We start from the raw sequence: 25,272 nt of genomic DNA, 5'->3' as shown, positions 1-25,272 counted from the left end.
CAATCCACAATCCACATCTCCTCCAGAAGCTGCTCCTGGGCTGACTCAGGAGAGGGGAGAGAGAGAAGGCCGGCTGCCAGCACTTGTGCTGGGTGATGAGAGCTTGTCCTCTGAGCCAGAAAGGGTCTGCGGGCATCAGTGGCAATAACACGTTCACGCTGTGTTCAGAGGAGCACGTTGCATTGCAAGGCTCTCATCCATGGTTATTGACTGTCATAAGTATAGAACCATCCCTATTTTACCCATGAGGAAATGGAGGCCAGGGGTAGGGGTTGAAGGAGTCGAGGTCAGAACACCCAGAAGGAGCCGAAGTCAGGGGCTGGGGAGGAGAGGCAGCGGCTCTCTGGATGCAGGAAGCCTGGAGGAGGTACCCCCCGAGGACTCCCAGAGCAGGAGGCCAGGGCTGCCATTGTGCTCCGGGCCTGGGCTCCCACCTGCGTTGGTTAAGCTGGGGAGGTGAGGGACGTCTATCCACTCACCCAACAGACATGTGCAGCTTCGGCAGGCTCCGTGCCGGGCAGGGTGCCCAGAGGAGTTCATGGGATAGAGAGGTACAGCCTGTCCTGAGAGAGAACGAGTCCTGAGGCCTCTTTCTGGGTCTGCCCACCGTCCACCTGACATGGAGTCTCTGTGCAACTGTCACATCGCCCAGCCGGACGGCGATGCCCGGATGCCTGCAGTGGTCTCTCGGCTCCTCCCACCCGTTACCACTCTTGCTGGCCACCTATCCTGCTCCACCCAGTAGCCAGTGAGCCTCTTCAGAGGCAAGACTTTCTTGGCCTTGCTTAAAACCTTCAGTAGCTTTCTGCTGAGCTAGGAACAAAGCCAATATTCCATGGCTGAGAAGCTCTTTTCACCTGGCGGGCCCCTGGCTTCTTCTTCAGCCTCATCTCTTGCCCCTCTGCCCCCTCGACCTCTGGGCTCCAGCCATACCGGCCTTCTTTCAGACCCTTACACTTGGTCAAGATGTGCCAGCTCTGAGCCTTTGCATGTGCCGTTCCACCCACCTGCAACATTCTCTCCCTTCTCTCCTGCTCATTTGCCTCACTCATCCAGTCCCTTCTGCTCTTTGTCAGAGACCTCGTCCTCAGCACAGGCTAGGCCAGGCTCTCTGGCGTTACTGAGGGGCGTCCATCTTCTCCCAGCCTGAGCTCTGTGACGGCAGCACCCCTGCTTGTTCTTGTTCATCGTGGTGTGCCCAGTGCTCGGCACACTGCTAGTGTGCGGAAGGCCACAACACATTTCTCAAATGGATGACCCAGCGAATGAGTGAGAGGGAGAGGTGTTGTGTGCGCCCAGGAGGAAGAGAAGACACCTTCAGCTGCAGGGACTAGGGAGGGGTTTCCCGTGGGAATGACATTCACAGAACCGTATGCGCCCTAATAAAAAGGAACAAAGCAGCTGCCATTTAAGGAGCATTTGCTCCGTGCCAGGCACTGCGCTAAGAACCCCGCCGACACTGGGACACCTGATGGATGACCCTTCCAACTAATGAAGAACCGCCCCCAGTGTTTCCCCGGTGACTGTCACCACTTCTGCCGCTCTCCTCCTCCTCTCTGTGGTCTTGCCTCTTCTCTCCTTGTCTCTTTCTTTTGGCTTCTCTCTCAGGCCTTGCTGGGCCCTGGTGCAGGAGCAGCCCTGAACCACTCCACTCAGCTCCACTCTTCCAAAGCCAGCAAGAGGGCCCGGGGCCGAGGCACACCCTGTCTCCCAGCCTGGAACCAGAACCAGAACCAGAACCAACAGGTAAGTTTGGGGAGGGGGTGAGGCCACCCCTTGGACCTGCAGTAGTTCAGAGGCCTTGGCACTGACTCTTCACCCCAGTTTTGAAACCACCGTCACACCCAGGCTTCTAGTCCCGGCTCTCCACTGGGCAGGCAGAGGAGTGTGGGTGAGAGGAGGGTGTAACAGTCGCTGTTTAGTGAACACTTACCAGGTGCCGGGCACTCTGTTCAGCTCTTAACGTGCATTCTTTCTTTTAACCCTAACAACGCTTTGCCTAGGTAGGAGTAGTATTACCTTCACTTTTCAGATGACAAATCTGAGGTGGAGGGAGCCTGAAGACCCGTGCTGGTAAAAGGCAGGGCCAGGATCAGGGTCATGTCTCTTTGACTCCCAAGCCTGGCGCTAAACCCTGCTGAGCCGCCTTTCTTGGGCACAGCCCTCGGCAGCTGCGCTTCCCCAGCTCTAAGATGAGGTCTAGACCAGTGCATTGCTATGGCCGGCGCATCGCTAAGGTCCCTGCTGGCTCAGCCAGGCTGGGAAAGACCTGAGTCCTCCTGTGCAGACCTCCCTACCACTGGCCCATCTCTGCTCTTCATCTCCAACTCTTCCATTGCTCCTGCCGCAGACCCAGTGGCAAGGCAAGATGGGAAGGGTGAGTGGTGGGCTGAGGGCCACATGTCCATGTTCCCTGCCACCTGGGATCCTGGTTGGCCCACTGGGGAGAGGCCACCATGGGAACAGCAGCTCTGGCTCCAGGCCAACCTCAGATATCTCCTAAGCCTGCTGTGCTAGATTCAGCCTGGCTGGCCCTCCACGATACAGTGGGAATCACCCTAGCTGGCAGTGCTGAAGTCAAGGAGAGATCTGAGGATGGCTATGGTAGGCTCCCCAGCATCCATTTCTTCTGCTTCCATTTTCCTTTTTCATGAGTGCCTGGCTTTCCTCTGGGGAATTCACGCTTGTCCCAGGAGCCCCTCAGGAAATCTGAGTATTGCATCCCCTTGGTCACAGTGACTGGTTCACGGATGGGCATGTGATCCAACTGCGGCCAACAAGAGAGAGGGTCTCCCAGGACCCAGGTAGCTGCTCAGGGAAAAGACCGTGTGGGCATACCTTATGCTCCCTATGTCCTGGGATGCTCACAGGTTAGGTGTGGTGGGAAGATGTGGCAACTTAACTGCTGTAGCTATTGTCTTGCAAGGTGAGGGAGCAATTTTGTGGAGTCTAGAGTGAAGACCACACAGTGGGGCAGAGCGGAGAGATGCAGAGAAGCCAGGGATGTCATCTGAGCTGCTGAGTCAAGCCTCACCTGCAGCTGGAACTCTAGACTTCTGAATCACTGGGCCAGTTAATTTTTTTTTCACAAGCCAGTTTGAGTGTGTCTTCTATCACTTGTGACCAAAAGTATCCTAACTTATCCAGAGGAGGGTCTTTGGCAGTGATGCAAGACCACTGTAGGTTGCCTCACAAATAAAGAAGTGGGGAAGAAACGGAGTAAAACAGAAGATGAATGTGTGTTAGTTGTGGGAGGGGCAGACGGTTTCTGGTTCCTAGGGAAGTTATCCCCCACCCCACGTGTGTGGTACCACCCCACCTCCCACCCTAACACACACAGAGAAGGGCTTCTGAGCTGAGGAGGGACCCAGATGACACCTTGGCCATCCCCACCGGGCCTGTGACTCACGGTTTCACCCACATTGTGCCGCTGTCTCAACAAACCTAACCCCTTTCTCAGTCCCTGACACCCCTCAACGAGCTGAAATCCACATTGTTGGTCCCCAGGCTCCTCCCGCAGTGCACTGGGTCACCAGGGAGGGACTGCACATTCACAAAGGGCTCAATTTGGGGCTTGGACCAAATGAGCTAATAGATACAGTCAAGGAGAGACCTCTGGGGTGACAGGTGACAGCGTCATCACAAAGCTTGAACTTGTGTCCCACTGCGGGACCAGCACTGTGGCCAGCACTGCACTATGAATCAATATTTTTGTAAATCCTGTGACTGTTTCTTCGTTAGCACGATTATTTTGCATTGCATTTGTGGTGGGTCCAAAGTATTAATTTGTTAAATATACACATTTAAAATATACCACAATTTTGTGACCTTGTTTTGATTCCTCATTTTTCAATATGCCAGGAGCCTCAAAGAATGGTGATGGCCAAGCAGGGCTCTCTTAGCTGCTCTCTGCATCTTCTAAGGCTCTTGGCAGCTCGTTTGCCACCTTAAAGCAACTACTTTGAGCCCAAAGGATGTACCCATAATGTTCCCTCTCCAAAGAGGAAGCTCTCAGCTCCCCCTGTGGGGTAGCTTAGCAGAAATGAGGGGGGAATGAGGCAGGGAAAGGCTGTAATGTGGGGGTCTCCCAGATACCCAAGGGAAGGCCTTTAGTGGGGACCCACCTTAGTCTTGATGCTCAGGAATATTTATTTACCTAGTTGTAACATTTTTCCACCATTAGAACAGGGTACTTAGGGGTTTACAAGGAGGGAGGAGGGGAGTGTATACTAGTGAGAGAGAGAGAGACAAAGAGAGAGAGAGAGAGAACACAAGTGCAAGGCATCATCATCTGTGTTTTTCATTTACTGTTTGAGTCTTTCATTTAAAGTTTCCTTTTCTTTTTCTTTCTTTTTAAAATTTCACGCCCCTTTCTACAGGCAGTGAACATGCAGAGACCAGCGGTGGTCCAGCCTTGAACACCCACTACACTTGGCATGCCAGGAAGGGCAGTCAGGAGGGCCAGACGGAGGCCAGGGAGCCCTGTCCCAGGCTCATCTGGATGGACATTCTTCCTTGAAACTACTGCCACCAGCTTTGTGCTGCCAGGATTCACCTGCCACCAACTGTTTTCTTGTTTCTAGTGCCTCTTGGGACAACATTCTAGTTTCTGAGCCTATGTGGGTGCTATAGCATGTCTGTGTCCCTGCCCTCCTGCAGAGTCATATGTTGAAACCTAATCCGAGATGTAATGACACTAGGGGGAGGGGCCTCTGGGAGGTGATTAGGTCATAGGGACGGAGGCCTCATGAATGGCATTAGTGCCTTTATAAGAGACCCCAGAGAGCTCCCTCATCCCTTCTGCCCTGTGAGGACACAGTGAGAAGACAGCTGTTCACGAATCAGGAAGCGGGCTCTCACCAGACACTTAATCTGCTAGCACCTTGATCTTGGACTTCCTAGCCTCCAGAACTGTGAGAAATACATTTGTTTTTTAAGAAATAAATATGTTAAGTTGTTGAGTCACCCAGTCTATGGTATTTTTGTTATATCAGCCCAAAAAGACTAAGACACTGGGAAAACAAAGGCAAAAAGTGGAGAAGAAACTAGGACCCACCCCTGCCACAGCCTGGTGGAGCACCCATCCACCAGAGCACCCACTGCCCCTCCTGGCCTTCAGACAGGGCTCCCCATTGACTCAGCACATCCACTTGCACGTTTTTTTGTTTTTGTTTTTGTGTGTGTGTGAGGAAGATCAGCCCTGAGCTAACATCCGATGCCAATCCTCCTCTTTTTGCCAAGGAAGATTGGCCTGGGCTAACAGCCGTGCCCATCTTCCTCCACTTTATATGGGACGCCGCCACAGCATGGCTTGACAAGCGGTGCGTCGGTGCGCACCCGGGATCCAAACCTGCGAACCCGGGCCACCAAAGCAGAGTGCGCGAACTTAACTGCTGCACCACCAGGCTGGTCACTTGCACATTTTTATCTAATTCCCATGACAGTCCAAAGGGAGGGTGGCAGGCGATGACTAGCGCTATCCCCAAGTCCCTTCTCTCTTGCCTGCGTGTCCTACTAGGGTGGCAAAAAAAGCCACACATTTGCTTTCTTCAGCTCCCTTGCTGCTAGGCCAACGTGGAGTAAGAAGCTGGGCTGCTCTGCTTCTTCCTCCTGCCTCTGGACTCCTTGTGAGAGGGTGTGTTACCTGCCATCTTGGAACCATGAGCACCCAGAGAGCCACTGAGGTGTGGACCCAGGCCCTGACACTGCACAGCTGCAGAAGCAGCCCTGGGACTGCTGACTCTTGGGATTCCCTGTCCAGGAAACAACACTGTCTCTACTGTTTAGGACGTTGTTGGTTGGGTGTTTTTCACTTGCAGCCAAATACATCCTAACTTACATAGCGAAACTCAGCGGAGCTACATGATTGCTCAAGAAAAAGCACTCACCATTTACAGTTAGGCTGCGACTACCCAAAATCCCACACGTGGAACAGCTCCCTAACTGTAATGCCACTCTGCCCCTGCTTCCTGAAGAATGAGGCCAGGCAGTGTGTCCCTGCTTGAACTGGTGCCTCTGCACCAAAGGCCTCAAGGCAGGAAGGATGTAGGCTTTCTCCTAGGTGAACTGTTTTTCCAACAATTTGGTCCCAAAGGCAACTTCTTCAGAATGTTCTGGGGTAGCACAGTCAGCCCAGCCCCCTATAGGGAGGTCCTTCACCTCTGGGCCTGGACCACAACCCCTGATGTCCATGGAGAGGACCGAGAGGCCCATCAATAAGGGAGCCCCCTGGTGTGTTCTCGACACTCGACTTCCTAAGGCGGGGAACAGCTCAGCATTCTATCAAGATTCAGAACAAAGGTTTTCCTCTTAGCCCTTAGGAAACTCTGAAACTCTCCTCTGAAGAGGAGGAGAACCCTCATCTTCCCCTCATCAGCATCTCTTCATTAAGTGCCAATCATGCAGCAAGTGTACTTGTCCAAGCCTGTCCCGGCTTTCCTGCTGTTTCTCTAGGATGGACAGTTGACAACAGGACAGAACCTGAGAAAAGAAGTGCTCCCCCTCCGTGCTCTCAGCCCCTTGCACAAACCTTGACTTGGCTCATGCTGCCCTCTGCCCAGAGGGCCTCCCTCCTTCCCTTCATCTGTAAGGCCTAATCAGCCTTGTAAAACTACAGCGGTTGTCATTTTGCTTCAAGGTACACGATGCTAACACCAGCTAACCTTTCCTGAGCACCTACTGTGTGCCAGGCCCTGCTCTAAGAGCTTGCACTTACTGTGTCATTTAAGCCTGAGACAACCCATTGAGGTAGGTCACTATTATTATCTTCATCATCGTCACCCACCTCAGGGCTCCCATCGCTGCACTTTCATGAAAATAAAAAATGCTGTCTACTGCCATGTCTGCACCCCTTGCCTGCGCCCCTTGGGGGCAGGGCGGGGCTTACCCATGAACGTCTGCATGGATGAATGAATGGGGGAAGGCAGGAGGGTGCTCCAGCCACCCTTGCTCTGGCTGTTGAGGAGACCAAGAAGGCAAGAAAAGAAGCATGTTCTGCATCTTTCATTCCCTCCTCCATGGACACATCTGTTGAAGGCAGGGGCTGTCTGTCCTGTCCCTATCCTGAGGCCTGTCCCTAGCACCTAGCCCAGCACTTGGCCCGAGGAGGCACCCATGTGCTGGATGAATGGAATCACCATGAACTCATCTATCCACTGACCCCTGCTCGGCCCTGGGCACGATGCTGTGGGGAACACGCAGATGGACAAGACTGTCCTGGCCTTCCTGACTTACTGTCTGGTTGCAGAGATGAGACACCATGAAGCAGAGTTCAGGGGACAGCTGGGGGTGCAGCTCCAGGACGACAAGTGTTCAGAGGAGGGAGTAACCATTTTCAGCTGAGGAAACCCAAGAAGACTCTTAGGAGGAGAGGCATCTGAGGGACATCTCAAAAATCTGAGATTTCAGGCCTTCCTCTTCCTTTCCCATCTTGAAAACTGCTATTCCTTTGAGTTGGTCCTTCCTTTTGGTGGGAGGCCAGGAAGAGCCACTGGTGTTGCCAACCTGGGCCAAGGTACCAGTGGCCAGGTCTGGGGATCCTCATGGCAGGGCTTAAACAACAGATGCCTGCCCCAAACCTGGAGCCTGGGGCCCCATCCAGCCTTAGACCACAGGGAGTGGGCTGAGCTGGCTGCACTGAGTCTTGCATCGCTGAAAGAGGCCTTGGAAATCAAGGAGTTCACCTTCTCTTCTTATGCATGTGATCTCTGCACAAGCTTAGGAGCCCCCATATCTTTTCATCCCACTGCCCTGTGCCCTGTCTGCCAGGGAGTGAATGCTCAGTAAGTCTTTGTGGAATGACTGACTGACTGAACGAAAGAAAATGAGGCCCCAGTTGGCTGGGAGATTTAAGGCAGGCTGCTGAGATAGAAAGAGAACCTAACAGTGATTCAGAAAACCGTAAGTTCTAATACTTGGTCTGCCACGTTGTCAAGCCTTGAGTAAGATGGAGCCTATTTTGTCCCATCCAAAAAATGGAGCAGCAGAATTAGATGGTCTTGAATACAGGAGTTTCAAGCTCTATTAACCTGGGCAGGCAGAGAGTCAGAGCAGGGCCAGGCCTGGGCGGGTACAGCGGGAGAGCCCTGGTGCCCAGCACGTGGCAGTGGAAGCCTCTTCCTGGCCTCAGGTTTGGGCATGGGAACATGTGGCCTTCATCTGTCACCTCGCCCAGCCCCATCAGGTCTGACAACCACCACTGAGGTTTCTCCAGGCCCAGGGAACTCAGGCAGACACAGGCCAGAGAGCATCTTGTTTTCATCTGTTTTAGAGTTCAGGCAAACCACAGGGCAAACAGCACTGTGCTGCGGAGATGGCACCACAATATTTCCATGATTAAAAAAAAGATAGTGTTCTGAGCTCCACTGTGGGACTTAAATGTCAAGATTCCTTTTACCAGAGGAGATCCAATGACATTCTGGAACCTAAGTGTGAAATTTGATTCCGCATCCCCAAAGAGCTGCCATTATCTCCAGGGGGCGGTTCTGAGGAAGCCCCTGGGTGCAGCATTAGAGCACCAGGCCCCAAGTCCAGCAGCATGATCTTTAGCCCATTTAGGTCAGTGATCCTGGGAGGCCAATTAAGTGCCTTGTGCCTTGGTCTCTGACCTGAAAAATGCAGATAAAACCCTGCTCATTCCTCACTAGATTGCTGTGAGGATAATTCATCAGGATTTGATCAATGATAATAATTTTAAACAAATAATTAAAAGGATAAGAGCTAATGTGTACTGAGAACTTGATGTGTTAGGTACTATCTTAAGCCCTGTACATGCATTATCTCATTTAATCTTACAGCAGATGAATGAGGAAGTATTAGGATTATGCCCAATTTACAGACAAAAACACTGAGAGTTGAGGAGGTTGAATAATTTAGCCATGGCCACATAGCTGGTGGTACAGCTGGAATTTGAACACAGTATCCAAATACTTTTTGTGTCAGGCATTGTACTAGATGAATAAGATCTATATTCTGTCCTCAGGGAGTTTATAATTTAGTGAGAGAAATAGGCATAGGCAGAAATGGTGAACAAATGAAAATGAAAATATTTTCAACTGAATAAAGCCTCATGCAAGTTCAAGGCATTACTTCTTTGCAATCATTCCATTAGTTTACAATATATTTTACATATGCAAGTATACATGTAAATGCACAGAAATTTTATGTATGTTTATATATACACACACACACACACACACACACACACACACGTGTGTGTGATGAGATTTATTAATGGGGGATTGTTCACAGACTTTCCCCACCCCCTGCTGGTCCAAGCGAACCTTCTAATCCTGTAATTGTCCAGTTTCCCCCAGCCTTTCTTCAAGTATCTGAGTCTGGGCCAGTTCTGCCAGATGAGTTTCTCTGCTTTTGTGATGCAGATGCAGGCCCTGGGCTGAGGAAGGAGGAGGGGGAGAGACTCAGCTCAAAAGGTTAAGACAATTTACATGATAATGAGCTGGGGGCTGAGGAGGGAGAGAGAAAGGGGAAGGAGGGAGAGAGAGGGAGAGAGAAAGGGAAAGGAGGGAGAGAGAGAGAGAGGGAGGAAGGAGGGGGAAAAAGGGAGAGATGGAGCGAGAAGTAGAAAGAGGGAAACCAAGGAACAGATGGAGAAAGGGAGAGAGGGAGAGGAAGAGAGGGAAGGGAACCCCTTACAGGCAGAGAGGAGGAGGGGGAGGAAGGAGGAGGGAGGGAAAGGTGGGAGAAAGAGAAGGAGAAAGAGAGGGGGAGGGAAAGCCTTGTAGGCTGGGGCTAGAGGGAGGGTCTCTGGGGAATTTGGGAGGACAGCAGCTCCAGAGAGTGCGGGTGGGACAGACATGAGGACAACAGAAAAGGATATATGAGAAAACCAGTGGGAGTTTTCCTTTGGGTCCTTTTCATATTTTAAGAGAGACTCAGGATAAAGAATGGAGTTCTTTGAATGATTTGTTTTGTCTGATTGTACTGTGCCTATTTAAATGAGACTCTGCTCTGGACCTGAACCACATGGATTATAGTTTCATTACGGTTACACATCTAACCATTTACATATATATTTTACCTGCATGACCTTGGGCAAGTCACTGCACCTCTCTGTGCCCCATTTTTTCCACTTGTAAAATGGGGATAACAATATCACCCACTGCACAGGGAGTTGTTAGGATTAAATAATTTAATTCATGTGAATTGTTTAAAACAGGCCCTGGAACATAAAAATTAAAAGCCACTATTATCATCATCTTTAATTCCTGGAGCTTCACTTCTCTGAGTCCATCTACTGATCGCTCCCACCTGGAAGCCCATTTGGTTGAAATGAGACTCACCATATTTGGCCCAGCCCAGCCCTGTCCCCCTCCCCCCGGGGGCTCCATCTTGCTCCCAGTCCTCCAGCCTGGTCACACTAGAGAACCAGTTTCCTGATCCTCACCCTTTTGCCCCAGCAGCCAACTAATCACCAGGCCCCTTTCCTTCTTCTGCCTCCACACCTCACCTTGCTGCCCTTCCTTTCCACCCCATTGAGACCCTCATACCTCATGTATGGCCAATTACTGTAGCTTCCCAACCCGCCTCCCCACCTTCAGTCTCTCCCCACACTGGTCCACCCTGCACACACCATCATGATCATTTCCTAAAACACTCTCATCCCATCCCTCCCCAGCTGAGAATCTATCAATGGCTGCCTACTGCCAATAGGATAAAACCCAAACTCCTTGGCATCCCTTCCAAGGCTCAATCTCCCTCCCAATCTGACCTGACTGGCTCTTCTAACCCTCCCACATCTTGCCCATGCCCTAACCCTCGGTTCTGGCCACTGGAGCAAATCTCCTTTGGTCACTACCAACCCATGGCCTTTACTCATGTTCTTCCCCGCTTCAAGACCCTTTCCTTACCCACATCTGCCCCTGTCAAGCCACATCTCTGCTTCAAGGACAATTCCAGCCTCACTTCCCCTAAGAAGCTTTCCCTGACCACCTTGTGGAATGGCTGTGCTCACTCAGCCTGTGAGCCCTGTCTTCCCAAGAAGATGACCAGCTCCTTACAGGCCCCATCTCACCTGCCTCTGAATCTTTACGCAGGGCTTAGCACAAAGCCTACACGTAGTAGGTACTCAATCAACACCAGTTTATTTAGTGATGAAATTATAGGTACTTCTCCTTTTTTCTCTGAGAACTGGGAAAGTTAGAAATGTCATTTCACTCAAGGGATGTGCTTTTGAATACCTACTATGTGCTCAGCACTGTGCTGGTTGTTGGGGTGAAGAGATGACCCAAAGATGAATGACACAGGCCTTGAGCAGAAGGACCTTAAATTATGAAGCAGTTCCTACTCTAGGCTCCATTGGTGGGCTTTACTGGTTCTAGAGCCCCCTGAAATTGTACACAAAACTTTCTAGATACGTGCATGTGTGCACTGTTCTGGAGAGAAGGCTCAGGCTTTCATTAGCTGCTCAAATGGGTTTTGACCACCCTAAAGTGCAAGGGTCACTGCTCTAAGGAAAGAGTGACACAAACAAGCAGTCTTCATACCGGTGCATGAGTGAGTGCTCAACGGAGAGAGAGCACTGAGCTGAGTCTTGCTGTCAGGGGAAGAAAGAGGGAAGGCTTCATGGAAGACATGGGAGCTAAGCTGGTCCTCACTAAATGGGAGGAGTTCCAGGAGAAAAAGAAGAGGAGAAGGACATTAGAAGCAGAGGGAATGGCCTGAGTCAAGGCCTGGAGGCATGGGAGTAGGTGGTGTCTTTGGGGAGGGGTCCGTGGTCTGGTGAGGCTGGGGCATGGCGTATGGAAGACCCAGACTAATGTAAGGTGGTCCCCGCTCTTTGCCCTATGCTGAGACTTTTTTAAACTTGGTCTCATGCACAGTCATGTGACCTCAGGTGAGTCTACACCACAGAGAGGCCAAGGAAAAAATCAGTCAGTCCTCCCTCCACTGGGGGGCCTGGGCAGGTGGTGAGCCAGCTGCCAGGAGAAGTCAGGGACACCTGTTCAAATAAGGCACAGCAAGGGAGCTTCTAGATGCTTCTTTGTGTGAAGTGGGCAAAGCTGGCTGGGCCAGCTTCCCTCTTGCTTCCCCTGACAGCAAGCAGAAGCTGGGTATGGGGCTATCTTCCTCCAGGTACCCCATGATGGGCAGGGGGAGGATGGAGGAGGGCAGAGGTGGGGAAGCCAAGAGAGGGAAGGAGGTCTTTTCTTTAGAGACCAAAATACCAGTCTGGGTCTGTTCTTCATGGGGCAGTTTTCCCAACATCCAAACAGCAGATCCCCAGGTGGGCAACCCCTGGGGGCCTGAGAGAGGAAAGAGTGAGGAGACCCAGACCTGGGGTCGGGGCATCTGGGCACCAATAACTGGCCAGCTGCAGGCAGACCTGACTGGAGGGTGTCCAATACCCCAGAGCCCACCCCTCCCCCAGGGTGCAATCCAGGCTGAACAGAAGCTTTCTCTCTTCTAACACACCAGGCTCACTCCTGGCTCAGAGCCTTGGTGCTTGCTTGGAACCTCTGTCTCTTCTTCCTCCCACGGCTGGTTCCTTCTTGTGGTCAAGTTCCAATCCCTTTCCAGGTTCAGGGAAACCTTCCCTGGCTACTCTGTCTGAAGAAGCTGTACCCTGTGCTCCCCTACCCCCCGCTAATATATGGGGTTCCCTGCGCCCAGTCCCCAGACTGCAAATCCACACCAGCCCACTCCCAGGAAATACCTTCTCTAGCTGCCCCACTCACTTTGGCTTGAGTCTTGGCTCAACTTTCCTTTCCCGCTCTTCACGGGTGAAATAACACAGGGAACAGGCGCCTGAGTGCCCGGAGGCCTTTGCCAGCCAGGATTGTGCCTGACAAGCCTGTACCACCCTGGGGATGGGTCAGGAGCCTGCCATGGTGCCACCTGCCATAAGAGAACTGGGTTCCAACTCTACCGTGTGTCCAGGAGACTCTCCAGGGAGTATCCACTCTGTTCTCAGTCTCCGTTTCCATTGGAGCCTTCCCTGTCCTCCTGGCTTGAGGACTGTCTTGACTGGGAAATCCCACAGAGAAGAAACAGCCACAGAGGCCCCAGGGGCCCTGCAGTATAGTTCTTAATATATCATATTCCTAGCTATTCCCAAGCAATCATCTCTCTATTCAGGCTAATAAAACGGAAAAAAAAATCCCACAGGAACAGTTAATGTTTCCCAAAACTGAAGGAGAAAAGCATTCCAAAGTCCCACTGACTTTCTAGGTCATACATAATCAGGGCAGGAGATTTTGGGGAAGGAAGAGTTGGTTGGGAGGTGGGCATGGTGGTGAACACACACACTCTTGGAAGATCTCCCAGTGTGTGTGTGTGTGTCTTGTGTGCAAGGTGTGTGCTGTGGATGCATGAGCCTTTTGCACTGTGTCTGTCATCTGGTTAATGGAGATTCAGGGACCATGCTCTCGCTGGCCAAACGGGAGACAGAGACCAAAGGCCTGTGGCCTGTTCCGGGTCTGACCATCAGACCAGACATTTCCTGTTCTGGGCTTTAACCCTGAGTTAATTAAAATCAGTTAATACATGTAAAGTGTTTAGCACAGTGCCTGGCAGCGAGCAGGTGCTCAACAGATGAGGGCCATTTGTATTACCCCTGTGGCCAGTATAATCAACATGAGTAAGGTCCTGTAACCCTCTTGGCTAATTCTGGTGATCTGAGCAGGTATTTGCTTACTGGTTTCTCCAGACACCACTCCCAGGTGCTCATGTCTGTATCCCCAGCAACCAGCACGCCTGGCACGTCGTAAGCCCTCAGTGAATGCTTCGTGGAAACAGGACTGAAGAAACAGCTGTGTGCCTCTTTCCACAGGCCCCAGCTCTATGACCAAAACTAAAGCCCGTCCCCCGGGGGACAAGAGCTTCCTCTGCAGAACCAGCTTCTGGACTCCGCCTCCCTGAGGAGCAAGGGACCCAGCCCTGGCCTGTCTTCCAGCCTGGCTTCCCCATCCTGGCCTGGCCTCAGACACATTCTGTCACCCAATTCCCCAGTACCCGAAGGAGCCAATGCCTGAGCTGGGATGACTCTGCCCCATGGAATTAGGATTTTGTGCATAAAATATTGAATTTCACATTTAAAGCTATCTGTCACAGATGATTTATCAGACCCAGAGAAGGTGAGGATGGTTTTCCTCTGTGACGGAGATGATTTTTAGCAAAGTCGGGACATGCATATAATGCACAACCGAATCACACAGTAATCAGAGATTAATGCTGTCCACCCAGAGGCCCCAGCGCAGGGCCCAGGCGCTCGGAGGGCTCCACCTGCCCCCTTCTCCACACTCCAGGTCACAGGGACAGGATCGCTGGGATTCAGAATCCCACCAGGGGACAAAGAGTCACTTCTGGATAGAATTCTCCAAGGCTGTTTTCCTTCTCTCCCTTTTATTTAGCTTTACCAGTGTAGCTCTATATAGTTCAGTCTTACAGTTAATGCAAATGTTTGCAAACAAGACTTTTATATACTTATTCCATTCACCACTTATCAGAGGCCTGGAAACACAACTGAAAAACAGTCCCTGTTTTGGGATGTCGACTTCCTAAAGAAAGGAGAGCCCCTTAGGTCCTCAGACTCACCTGGGAGAGGCAGGAAACACCTCCTCGTTTAAAAGAAGAAAGAGAGTCAATTCAAATGGCTGCCCCCACCCCCAGCAAGGCAAGGAAAGCTTTCCCAAGGAGGGGAGATGGTGGTCAGGTAGGGCTTGTTTTGTTTAAGAAACATTTTTTCTGTTCAAGTTAATTGCCAAGGGCAAGTACTTGTACAGTGCTGCCGGAGTCCTAATTTAAAACAGTCACCAACCCTTTCTCAGCTGCAAAATAAACCCTGGAATTCTGTGGCTGCTGTCCTTGTTGGCAACTTTGCCGTGGAGGTTTGCCCATCACCGCAGCCCCTGTTTGACTATTTGCCAGGTTGACTGGTAAACTGGCTTAGGTTGGCGACTAGCCTTCTCTCTCGTGTACAGCACAGTCTCTTCTTGTCCCTCTAAGGCAGCCTGGTGTTATAAAGAGAACGCAGTGGGCTAGCAGAGACAGGCCCTCTCCTCACTGTGCCCATGGGCTCAGTGGCCTACCTTTCTCTCCTTGTCACCATATTCAATGCCCAAAGTGTCCATGGCCCGGACGATGGCTGCCAGGGACTGGATGGTGTTGCTGTAGACAACAGGCTTGTACTGTTTCACGTCTTCTCCAGAGAAGCCATCTTCGTGGATGATCCTAGAGAAAACCACACACACCACATCTGATGAGTGCGCTGTCCTCACCCGGTACCGGGAGCACCAGGTGTGTGAGGCCCCCGGGCCAACCACCTGGCCTAGTTGGCTGAGGGCTAGGTTCAATTGGGATGCTGAATCACTGAGCTGATGCATTAATACTGTAAAATATGAAGGAAAAATCTACCTGAATTACTGACAATTAATCTGACAAACAGAAGAGTGGAAAAAAGAAATGCAGTCTTTTTACATTCCCAGTATGTAGTGAAAGAGATATCAGTCAACTAGGTGTTGATAATACTTGAAAGTACTTAGAACAGGAGGGGCACACAGTAAGCACTCAATTAATGCTAACACTAGTATTTTTAAGCAAAGCTCAGGTCTTAATTTAAACATCTCCTCAGGAGTATCTTGTTGAAGACCCTGCAAAAGGCCTGCAAACGAATCATACATTTTTCTTTCACAGAAAACTCTCAGTGCTTTTAATGAAGGGCAGAGGACTCACTTAAAATGAACCACCTTCATCTTTGACAACAGAAAAGGCAACAGAAGGAGTGTGTCTACTCTTCTACCCTTGGCTGGGATTTGACCACTGTGTCACTCTTACTCTGGTGGCTCTGAACATGACACAGAGGACACAAAGGTGACATCACAGTTCTCAGAGGCCACATAACACTCCCTGCTCTCCTGTTCTCAGGTTCCTCTGAGGTCAGGGTGAAGCCTAGACATGCCCTCGTGTCCCTCCTCCTTGCGGATGGTGGCCACTCAATAAATGCTCCCTGCTCTCAAGGTTCTGGATAGGAGAGAAGGCTAGAAAGAGGGGATAAAACCAAAACTTTGCTAGAATCCTCTTACAGTTGAAGTAATTAAGAAAGAGTGAATGGATTTTAAGACTAATATCCAATATTAGTCATCCCCCAATGACCTGTGTAAACTCTTCTGTGGCTGCACTTATCAGTCCGAGATTGACTGCTACTTGTAACACGTACATACACCAACACAACAGCCGAGACCTGTCCTCCACCTCACCACAGCCCCGTCCACTCCTTCAATACCTTCACTACCAGAGAAAATTGCTAACAATTTCTTTTTTTAAACAGTTTTAATGAGATATAATTCATATATCATATAATCCACCTATTTAAAGTGTGCAATTCAATGCTTTTCAGCATATTCACAAGGTTGGGCAATGATCACCATAGTTTAATTTTAGGACATTTTTTCCTCCCGCAGAAGAAACCACGTAGCCATGAGCAGTCACTCCCCACCTCCCACCCCAGCGGTAAGCAACCACCAATCTGCATTCTGTTTTTATAGATATGCCTATTCTGGACATTTCTGGATTCCATCTATTCCATTCCATTCTATGATTCCATCAAATGGAATCATACAAGATGTGGTCTTTTGTGACTAGCTTCTTTCACTTAGCACTGTGTTTTCAAGATTCATCCATATTATACAATGTATGAATACTTCATTTCTTTTTATTGCCAAATTATATTCCATTGCATGGATATACCACATTTTATTTATCCATTCATCAGTTGATGTGCACTAATAATTCCTGTTGCAAAATTCGACTTGGTGCTGGCTGTGGGTCTTTATTCTGAGTTTCTCTAAGAAGCAGATCAGAATGACCCTATTGCCGGTTCATTGACTTTAATTAGCCCCAAGTCCATTTTTGTACAAGTCTTTTGGTGCACTACCCCCAGAAGGATCTCAAAAGGAATTGCTAGCTCCCAAGGTGAACAACTAGAAAACTGGACAAAACATATGAAACAAGCCATTTCAGACACTGGAGAATAGGCAGCAGAGGACTGTGATCCCAGAGACAAGGGAAACAAATGCGGCAAGTCTTATGATTGCCTTGGCTTTCTGCCTGGAGGCGTTTACCAGACCTCAGAGCAGGAGGGAGAACCCAAGCAGAGCAGAGCAGTTTCACTGGGCTGATAAGATAAAGATAAAAGTTCGGGAAGGCTGAGCCTGCTGGAACTTGAGGGGCAGAGTACCACAGAGAGAGAGAACCACAGAGAGAAAGAAAGCTCCGGATATCTGAATGGGGTCTCCTTGAGTCTTTGGCTGAACAGGGTGAGACTCTACAAGCTTGGCAAGGAACATGTATCAGGGAGCTCATAAGTCGAACACTTTCCCAAGCTCACCCGAGGCTGGGAGATATTCAAGTTCTGACCAGCCAGAGTGGAGAGTTCTTGCTGAACACCTAGGGTATTCAGCAGAGACCCCAGAAGCCCATGCTATGGTAGTAGGCTAAACTAGCCCTAGAGTGAAGGCTACTTTAGACCCACTCTGACGCAGCTTAAAAATAAGTCTCAAAGGGACTGGCCTGGTGGTGTAGTAGTTAAGTTTGCACACCCTCTTCAGCGGCCCGGGGTTTGCGGGTTCGGATCCCAGGCACAGACCTACACACCACTCATCGAGCCATGCTGTGGTGGCGTCCCATATAAAGTAGAGGAAGATGGGCACAGATGTTAGCCCAGGGACCATCTTCCTCAGGCAAAAAGAGGAAGATTGGCAACAGATGTTAGTTAGCTCAGAGCCAAACTTCCTTACCAAAAAAGTCTCAAAAAAACCAAGCTGACCCACAAGTAACTTAACTGCCAATAGAGCAAAGCCCAACACTTTACATGAGGACAACAAAATCCAGACACTTAACAATATAATATTCATAACATTCAGCATCCAGTAAAAATTTCCTGGATATGCAAAGAAGCGTGAAAGTATGACTCATAACCAGGAGAAAAATCAGTCAATAGAAGCAGATTCAGAAGTGACAGAGATGGTGAAATTAACAAAAAGAATTTTAAAACATCTATTTTAAACATTTTCAAGAAATTAAAGGAAAACATGAACATAATGAGAAGTGGGAGACATGAAAAAGAAGAAAATGGACTATCTAGAGATGAAAATATAACATCTGAGGTAAAAATTTCACCGTATGGGATTAACAGCAGATTAGACACACAGATTAGTGAACTTGAAGACACAGCAATAGAAACTATCCAAACTCAAGCAGAGAGAGAAAAAACACTGAAAAATGTATTGTGATGTTTATAATATATGTAAATGTAAAACTTATGTGGCAATAGCACAGAGGAGGGGACGGGTAAAATGGAAATATGCGGTTGGAAAATTCTTATATTCTACTTGAAGTGGTATAATATCACTTGAAAGTAAAATGTGATAAGTTAAGACACTTATTGTGAACTCTAGAATAACCACTAAAAACCCACGTAAAAAAGCCAGTTGATATTGGGCCTCCATGACCAGACTCCCCTCAGAGGGTGGGACCCTCTGGGTGACCTGAGCGGTCCCCATGATACTCTGTCCCAAAAAGCCAGTGCGATGAGTTTCTCTTGCTTCATTTCGGACCAGAAGGCCTTGCCCCCCTCCTGAAGACCGCTGGCTGCCCACAGGGTTTCCCTCCACATGGGGATGGGACTACCATTTTTTACACCCATTGGTATCCATCTTTACACCCCCTAAAGAGGTAGGAAGGGTAAGTTTTTATTACACCCATTTGACAGAAGAGGCAATTGAGACTGAGAGAGATTAAGTAGCTGGCCTAATGTCTCTCAGCAGGTAAGTGCCAGATCCAGGAGAGATCCCAGGTCTCCTAGTACACAGTCGTTTCTACACATCTCACTCCTCGGGCTGGACTAGGCCCAATATTGCCTGGAAGTCTCAGCCTGGCGCCTGGGGTGGCCCAAGATAAACAAGCTGCATATGAGGTTTGCAGAAATGAGGCAATTTGGGGAAAAATTGCTCAAATCATGATTATTAATTCTATAACTTGTTCAAACTGGCTTATGGTAGCTTAAACTTGGGCTTCCTGTTTCAGGGTAGAATTTTATATCCCCTCCTAGCTACAAAGTAGCAAGTACTCAACACTAGAAAAATTAGACCATACAGAACAACACTAAAAAGAAATATTATTCATAATTCTACCACTCAGAGGAAAACACTGCACTTTTAGTGTAAGTCCCTCAAGTATTTCTTTCATGTACATTCCTCCCTTCTTTTCCCCCCCAGCATTGACTTGAGTCATATATCCTTAAAAGCATGACTTAAGGCCCCTTTATTTTCTATTTCCCCATCTCATTCCAGAGATGCAGGGTAGAGCAGTGGTTAGAGCTTGGGAGTCAGACAGGCGTGGGTGAGCCCAGCGCTATCACTGAGGAGCCGTGTGTCCCTGGTAAAGAATTGAATCCCTCAGGCCTTGGTTTCCTCATTTGCAAGGAGCTGTTGCGAGGAATAACTGTAAAGTGCTTATCACATAGTAAGTAATACAATAAATGGTAGCTATCAGTAATAGCATCTTCATTCTAAAGACAAAAGCCCCACGTAGAATTTCCTTCATTGGTGGTAAAAAAGAAGCAGAATATAAGCAGTTAATGTTTGAGGGTTTACTCTCTGTGCTAAGTGCTTTACATGTACCATCTCACTTAATCTTCAAAACAATCCTAGGAAATCCTCCTCTTCACAGATGAGGAAACCGAGGCTCAGAGAGGTTAGGCCACTTGCCCTAGGTCACACAGCTGGTAAACGTCACAGCGGCATTTGAGGCCCTGCTTGTGACCACCAGGCTAATGCTGAGAGGCAGGGCTGCTTCTTCTACCCTGGATCCCTATATCTAGGTTCCCCAGGAATCCAGAGATTTCACATACAAAGTGGGCATCAGAACACCCCCTACAATATCAGCCCAATGAGTATGGGGCAGAGAAAGAAGGTGTCTGGTTAGGGGCTGGAGAGGCAGCCCAGGTCTGAGCCCTGGAGACAAGGCCAGGATTTGGAAAGCAGGAGTGAGGCTGCATGGGACACCTTAGCAACAATCAGTGGCATCTCTGGCATCTCACGCTGCAGTAGCCCCAGACGAACTGATCTTCATCTATGTGGTAAAGTGACAGGGTGCAGAATCAAGTCCCAGACACATCATTTCAGCCACCAGATCCTGCCATGCCTGAAGCTAACCTACTCTTCTGAGTGATATGAGCCAAATAATTCCCTCGTATTTTTGCATAAGCTAATCTGACCTGGGTTTCTGTCATTTACAACCAATAGAGAGAGTCATGACTAAAACACGTTTTGTACCTTGATGACAACAATAATCAGAGATCATCTCCTAGTAGACACGTTTATTAATTTTCTGTCTTCACCACCAGCCGGTCAGCCACTGGAGGTCAGGTACCCACATCTCACTCATCTCAGTCCCCCTCTCCATATCACCTGGCACAGGGCTGGGCTCCGGTCAGCACCCAGAGAAAGTGGGACATAACTACACGAGCCAGGGGTACACAGATGCACAAGACTCCCCTTTCCAAGGAGCTCACCAAAGGAGGCAGACGTGTGTGTGCCCAGGTGGAAATCCACCAGACTTCTTATGTTTGCAGGGCCAGGGTAGCAAAGGGAGGCCAAGCTCGATGCTGCACTGGTGCCACACACAACTTAGGGGCTCTGAGGAGTATTCCAAGCTCCCAGACCAGAAGAAACACGGGGATCAGCCACGTGCTGACTCTGCAGCCCTGAGTGTTCGACTTTGGACAGAAGCCACCAGCTGGACTCTGGAAACCTGGCAACGTGACTGAGGGAGGAGATCTCAGGTGGAAACGGGCAAGGGAGGAAGGGCGGCAGCCACGCCTGCCTGACAGGTCTGAGCCCTCTGGGAGCCCTCTGAGGCCACCAAGGAGGGCCCTCTGGCCTCCCCTACCACAGCTCCCCTCTTCGCTGCCTTGGGGACCCTGCAGGAGGCCTGGGCCTGGGCTCCTGTGCTCTCTGCTCTCCTCCTCAATGTAAGACTGCACTCAGCTGCAGTGAGACTGCCCAGGCACAGTGGCCTTATATGGTCACAGAACCACAGGCTCGGGAGCTGGAAGGGACTTTGGAGGATCATCTGGCCCAGCAGCCAGTCGCCTTCTCTGAATCACAGATGCCTCAGAGATTATGACAAATGCACCAACACACGCAGTCTTACCCCCACTTTCTGAAGGTTCACGAACTCGCAGACCCTAAGCTGCCGGAACATGACTTCTCACTCCATCTCCAGGCTGGACTGAATGCCCCTCCCCGGGTTCCCTTCATCAGCACCCTTTCCCCTGCACTGGGGCTGTCTCTCCATCCTCCACCACAGTCTCTTTAAGGGTCCAGATTAACGGGGTGCTTCTGGAGCCAGACTCGAGCTGTGAGACCGGGCAATTTCCCTAACTGCTTGGTGCTTCAGGCTCCTCGCCTTCCAGGGGGACGGGCCTGGTAACACTAACCATCCTCCCTGGGGCGTGGTGGGGAGAGGAGGGCCTGGCACAGTAAGCACTCTACCAGTTCAGCTGCTATTGTTATTGTCATATGTGGTGAGCAGGGCAGGAGGAGAAAGTACAGTTGGTTGACGTCTCTTGTCTTCCTCTTGAGGAGTGGAAGTCACCGGGTTCATGGGGGCGGGACGGGAGGACCACTGCCCGTGGAGGAGGAGGAGGAGGAGGAAGCAGGGTTCACAGCCACAGCACAGAAGACGGGACAGGGAGGGGGTATTCTCTGGAGTGGAGCAGAGACTGCTCACTTACCTAACGAACATCACAGGAGTAGTTGTGGGTTGAAAAGCTGAATTTCCTGATTTGGGGCTGTTTAATGATGTCATAAAATGTGCTTCTGATCACAGCTGGAGATTCACACGCTGGCTGCCTGGGGCAGGGTCAGTGCTCAGGGCTTCACTCCTGTGACCATGACTCATGACAACGGTTTCTGATCCTCAGGGAGACCTCATCAGCAAGGGCGATATGGCCCTGGAGCCACACCCTCCCCAGTAGAGGGGGAAGGACCACCCTGACTTCACAGGACACATTTAATCAAACAGTGAACAGGGAGATGCCAGCGAGTTAAAGAGCCACTTGCCAGCAAGTAGGGGCTCCAGAGAACCTACTAGAGCAGTGGACCTGGACAGGACTGTCCAATGAAAACACCGCTTAGAGCACAGTACGTGTCCTGTGCAGACGTCTTTATAAAACTACATTTGTGTGATGGTGTTGGCGGGAGGAGGGGGTGTGGGGGGAGAAGTGGGGAGAGACAAAAGACGACATGGGAGGATGCTTAACAAAATATCATCAATTACTTCTGGGTGGTGGCATTCAGTGATCTTTTTACTCTCTATCGTTTGTTTTTGTCTCATAAAAAAATGTGAATTTTGTTACTTAAAAGAACAACCAAGCATTTTCAATGGGAGACAGACACTTCAAGTTTAACAGGGGCCTATTTTGGCCAGGAGAGAAGGCTGGAGTATAAAAGGGTAAAGTTGTTAATCAATAGGAATTTCCTGACATGTTTCATTTGGGTTCAGCTGGTGTAAGATCTCATCAGACTTCAAAGCCCGTGAGGCCTGGTCCTTGCCTTCCCAGGGCTCTCATTCTAGATGATAAGGCTGGTGCTGCAAACATGCAAGTTAACAACATACAGCGGCACCCGCCAGGGGCCAATGAAGGGTACGTGTGTCTGACACACGTCAGCCACCCAACAGCCGCTCCCTTCTCATCATGGTGAGTTCCTTACCCTGCCTCCCTTGCTGCTAAGAGTGACCGCGTAATCCAGTTCATGTGACTAAGACTGAAGAGGAGTTGACCAGAAACACCTCTGAGAAAGGGTTTCCCTTCCCGGTCCAAAGAGAGAGGCCTTTGAGGACAGCTTTCCTGTCCCCCTTCCCCACTGTCCCCTTGCCCCTGGCTGTCCCTCCACTGGCCATTCCTTGGCTTCTTGTCGTTATATATGGTTGTGTGAGGAAGTAAATACTGGAGCTATGGCAGCCATCTTGTGACCATGAGGTTAAATGCCACCACCCTGAGGATGGAAGATCAAAGGGGTAGAGGGAGTTCCTAGCGACACTGCTGAACTGCCAGATCAACCATGGGGCTTTCTGATAACAAAGATCATGCTCCTACCATGATACCCCCTGCCTGGCACAGAGGAGTGGTCTTCCTTGGAGCCCACACAGAAACAGTCATTATCCAGGTGGGAAACTGTGACCTAGAGAGGAGACTTGCCTATAGGCACATGGTTAGCTTGTGGCAGAGCAGGGACAAAATCCCCAGAGGCCTTTCCACTGTGCCATAGGCCTCTCATCTCCCTTAGTGTTCCCCTGAGGTAGGGGAGGTGAAGGGTGATACTGGTGAGAAAAACGTCTATCAATTGCAAAACAAAAAGATTTTTTTTCCCTTCTGTCTTAAAAGCTCTAGTTCCTAACAACTTGGAGGCTTCTTGGAGGGTATTCTGTAAGCTCCTTCATTCATTCATCCCCTAATTCACTCTTCATATATTTTGGGGGTACCTTCTATGTACCAGCACTGTATCACATGCTGGGGATATAAGAGAGAACCGACAGACACAATCCTGCCCTCGTGGAGCATTCTAATGGGGAAGACAGATACTGAATAAGTAATTTTATGAATGGTTATTTAAATTGTAATTGGAGTAAGTGCTACCAAGAAAAACAAACAACCTTGAAGAGCTACTCCAGGAGGACCTATAGTTTGGGTGCAGGGTGGGGGCAGGCCCGCCCCTCAGGAAGCAGCCCTGAAAGTCGGGCGGCAGCAGGGAGGGTACAGGACGGGACAGCGGAAGAGCACAGCCCAAGTACTCTGGAGCCACTTCTCCGTGCGTCTCTGCCTGTCTTCCAGAGCCCCCAGCAGGCACACGGGTGCTCGGGAAGTGTGGCTCAACGAACAGAAGGCACGTCCTGGCTGGCAGGAGCGACCGGAAGCCAGAGATGCCAGTCAGGGGGGCTGCTCTGGGTCCGCCGTTCCCTCTCGAGGGGGCTTCCGTCGAGTCTAAGGGAGAAGGTGTGACCACAAGCTAATTCAGTGGGGGAGACGCCAGCAACACCAGCCAGGCGAAGACACCGGCAGGAACAGCAGAGCAGCTTGAGGCAGGCACAGCAGAGGGGAGACACCCAAGGCAACGGGCAGAGAGCGCCAGGGCCCTGCGGAACCCCGCCCCCTTCTCCCTGCTGGAGCTCCCACCAACCCTCTTCTTACAGTCACTTTCACTTGACCAAGTCTTGTGTCCAGTGGGGTTTGACCTGCAGGAGAGACCTGGCCCCCGATTCAGCAGATGCCACCAAGAGTGAGGACTAAGCAGAGCAGTCGACAGTGCTCCAGAGGGCACCGCGTGGGCAGGGCCAGGGCAGGTGGGAGAGGGGCGTCTCCCCTAGAGGACATCCTCCATGCATTCCTTTATTCACTCCGCACACACACACACGAGCACCTGTCAGGAGCTGGCCACACCCTGACTCTGCTCTTCAGTAAGTGTGGCCCATGGCAAGTTCTCAACCTTCCTGGGCCTGGGTCTCCCCTCTGTAGAATGGGGATAACGACTTCATCCCTCACAGGGCTGTGAGCAGGTATGAAAGAATGTGTGGGGCAGGGCCTGGCACACGGTCAGGCCCAAGAACCGCCAGTTGCTGGTATTATTTAAAAGTTGCAGACTAATCGGTGCCCAGGCAGGGCTAGACCACGAGTTGCGTCTCCCAGGCCACGTGCCCTCCTACCCAGTGCGGCAGTGCATTGACCTAAATGAATGAGGTGCTGGCGGCCAGAGGGTCTCCACGCTTTGAGTGACTGGCTCAGAGACCACCGGCTGGGCAGAGGTAAGATGCGTGTGTTTTACAAAGTAATTATTTGGGGACCTTGATTTCTGATTTCCCAGAGTTCCAAGACAGCAGAGGCACTGAGACCCAGAGGCCCCTGATGGGAGGGCCGAAGCTTCACCCTTCTCTAGGCATAAAGGCTGTTTCCTTGACTGCCAGAGCTGGAGCTATCCTCAAGATCACTGCCTCCTTCAGTGTCCCAGCGACAGCTTCCCCTCCTCTCAGCCACAGACCTGGCCACTACGTGCCAGGTGCAGTTCATACAGCACCTAGGGGACAGTGGTCAATAGGACAGATATAGCCCTTGACTTCAAAGGACTCACAGTCTAGTAGGGGAAGTCAGAAAATAAAGAAGTAACCTAACAAATAAATTTTATAGAGTGATAAACACAAAAAGAGTAGAGTGGCGGGGGGAGTGGGATGTGGAATTAGGAGCCAGGAAAGGAGGTG

At 50.3% G+C, this 25,272-nt stretch overlaps 1 protein-coding gene across 3 annotated transcripts in view; it reads right to left on the bottom strand.

Moving 5' to 3' along the window:
* GNAO1 (G protein subunit alpha o1) overlaps positions 1-25,272 on the bottom strand; it is a 171,568-nt gene that overhangs the window by 71,818 nt on the left and 74,478 nt on the right. For all 3 annotated transcript variants that reach the window (XM_058527848.1, XM_058527846.1, XM_058527847.1), the window contains exon 3: positions 15,048-15,189. In XM_058527848.1, the coding sequence (XP_058383831.1) occupies positions 15,048-15,189 (142 nt within the window). The remainder of the gene's footprint in view (positions 1-15,047; positions 15,190-25,272) is intronic.

The sequence above is a fragment of the Diceros bicornis genome, chromosome 32, assembly GCF_020826845.1.
Source record: "Diceros bicornis minor isolate mBicDic1 chromosome 32, mDicBic1.mat.cur, whole genome shotgun sequence".
Classification (NCBI taxonomy): Eukaryota; Metazoa; Chordata; class Mammalia; order Perissodactyla; family Rhinocerotidae; genus Diceros; species Diceros bicornis.
Note: the sequence above shows the minus strand (reverse complement) of the source record. Positions and strands in the feature narration are given on the sequence as shown.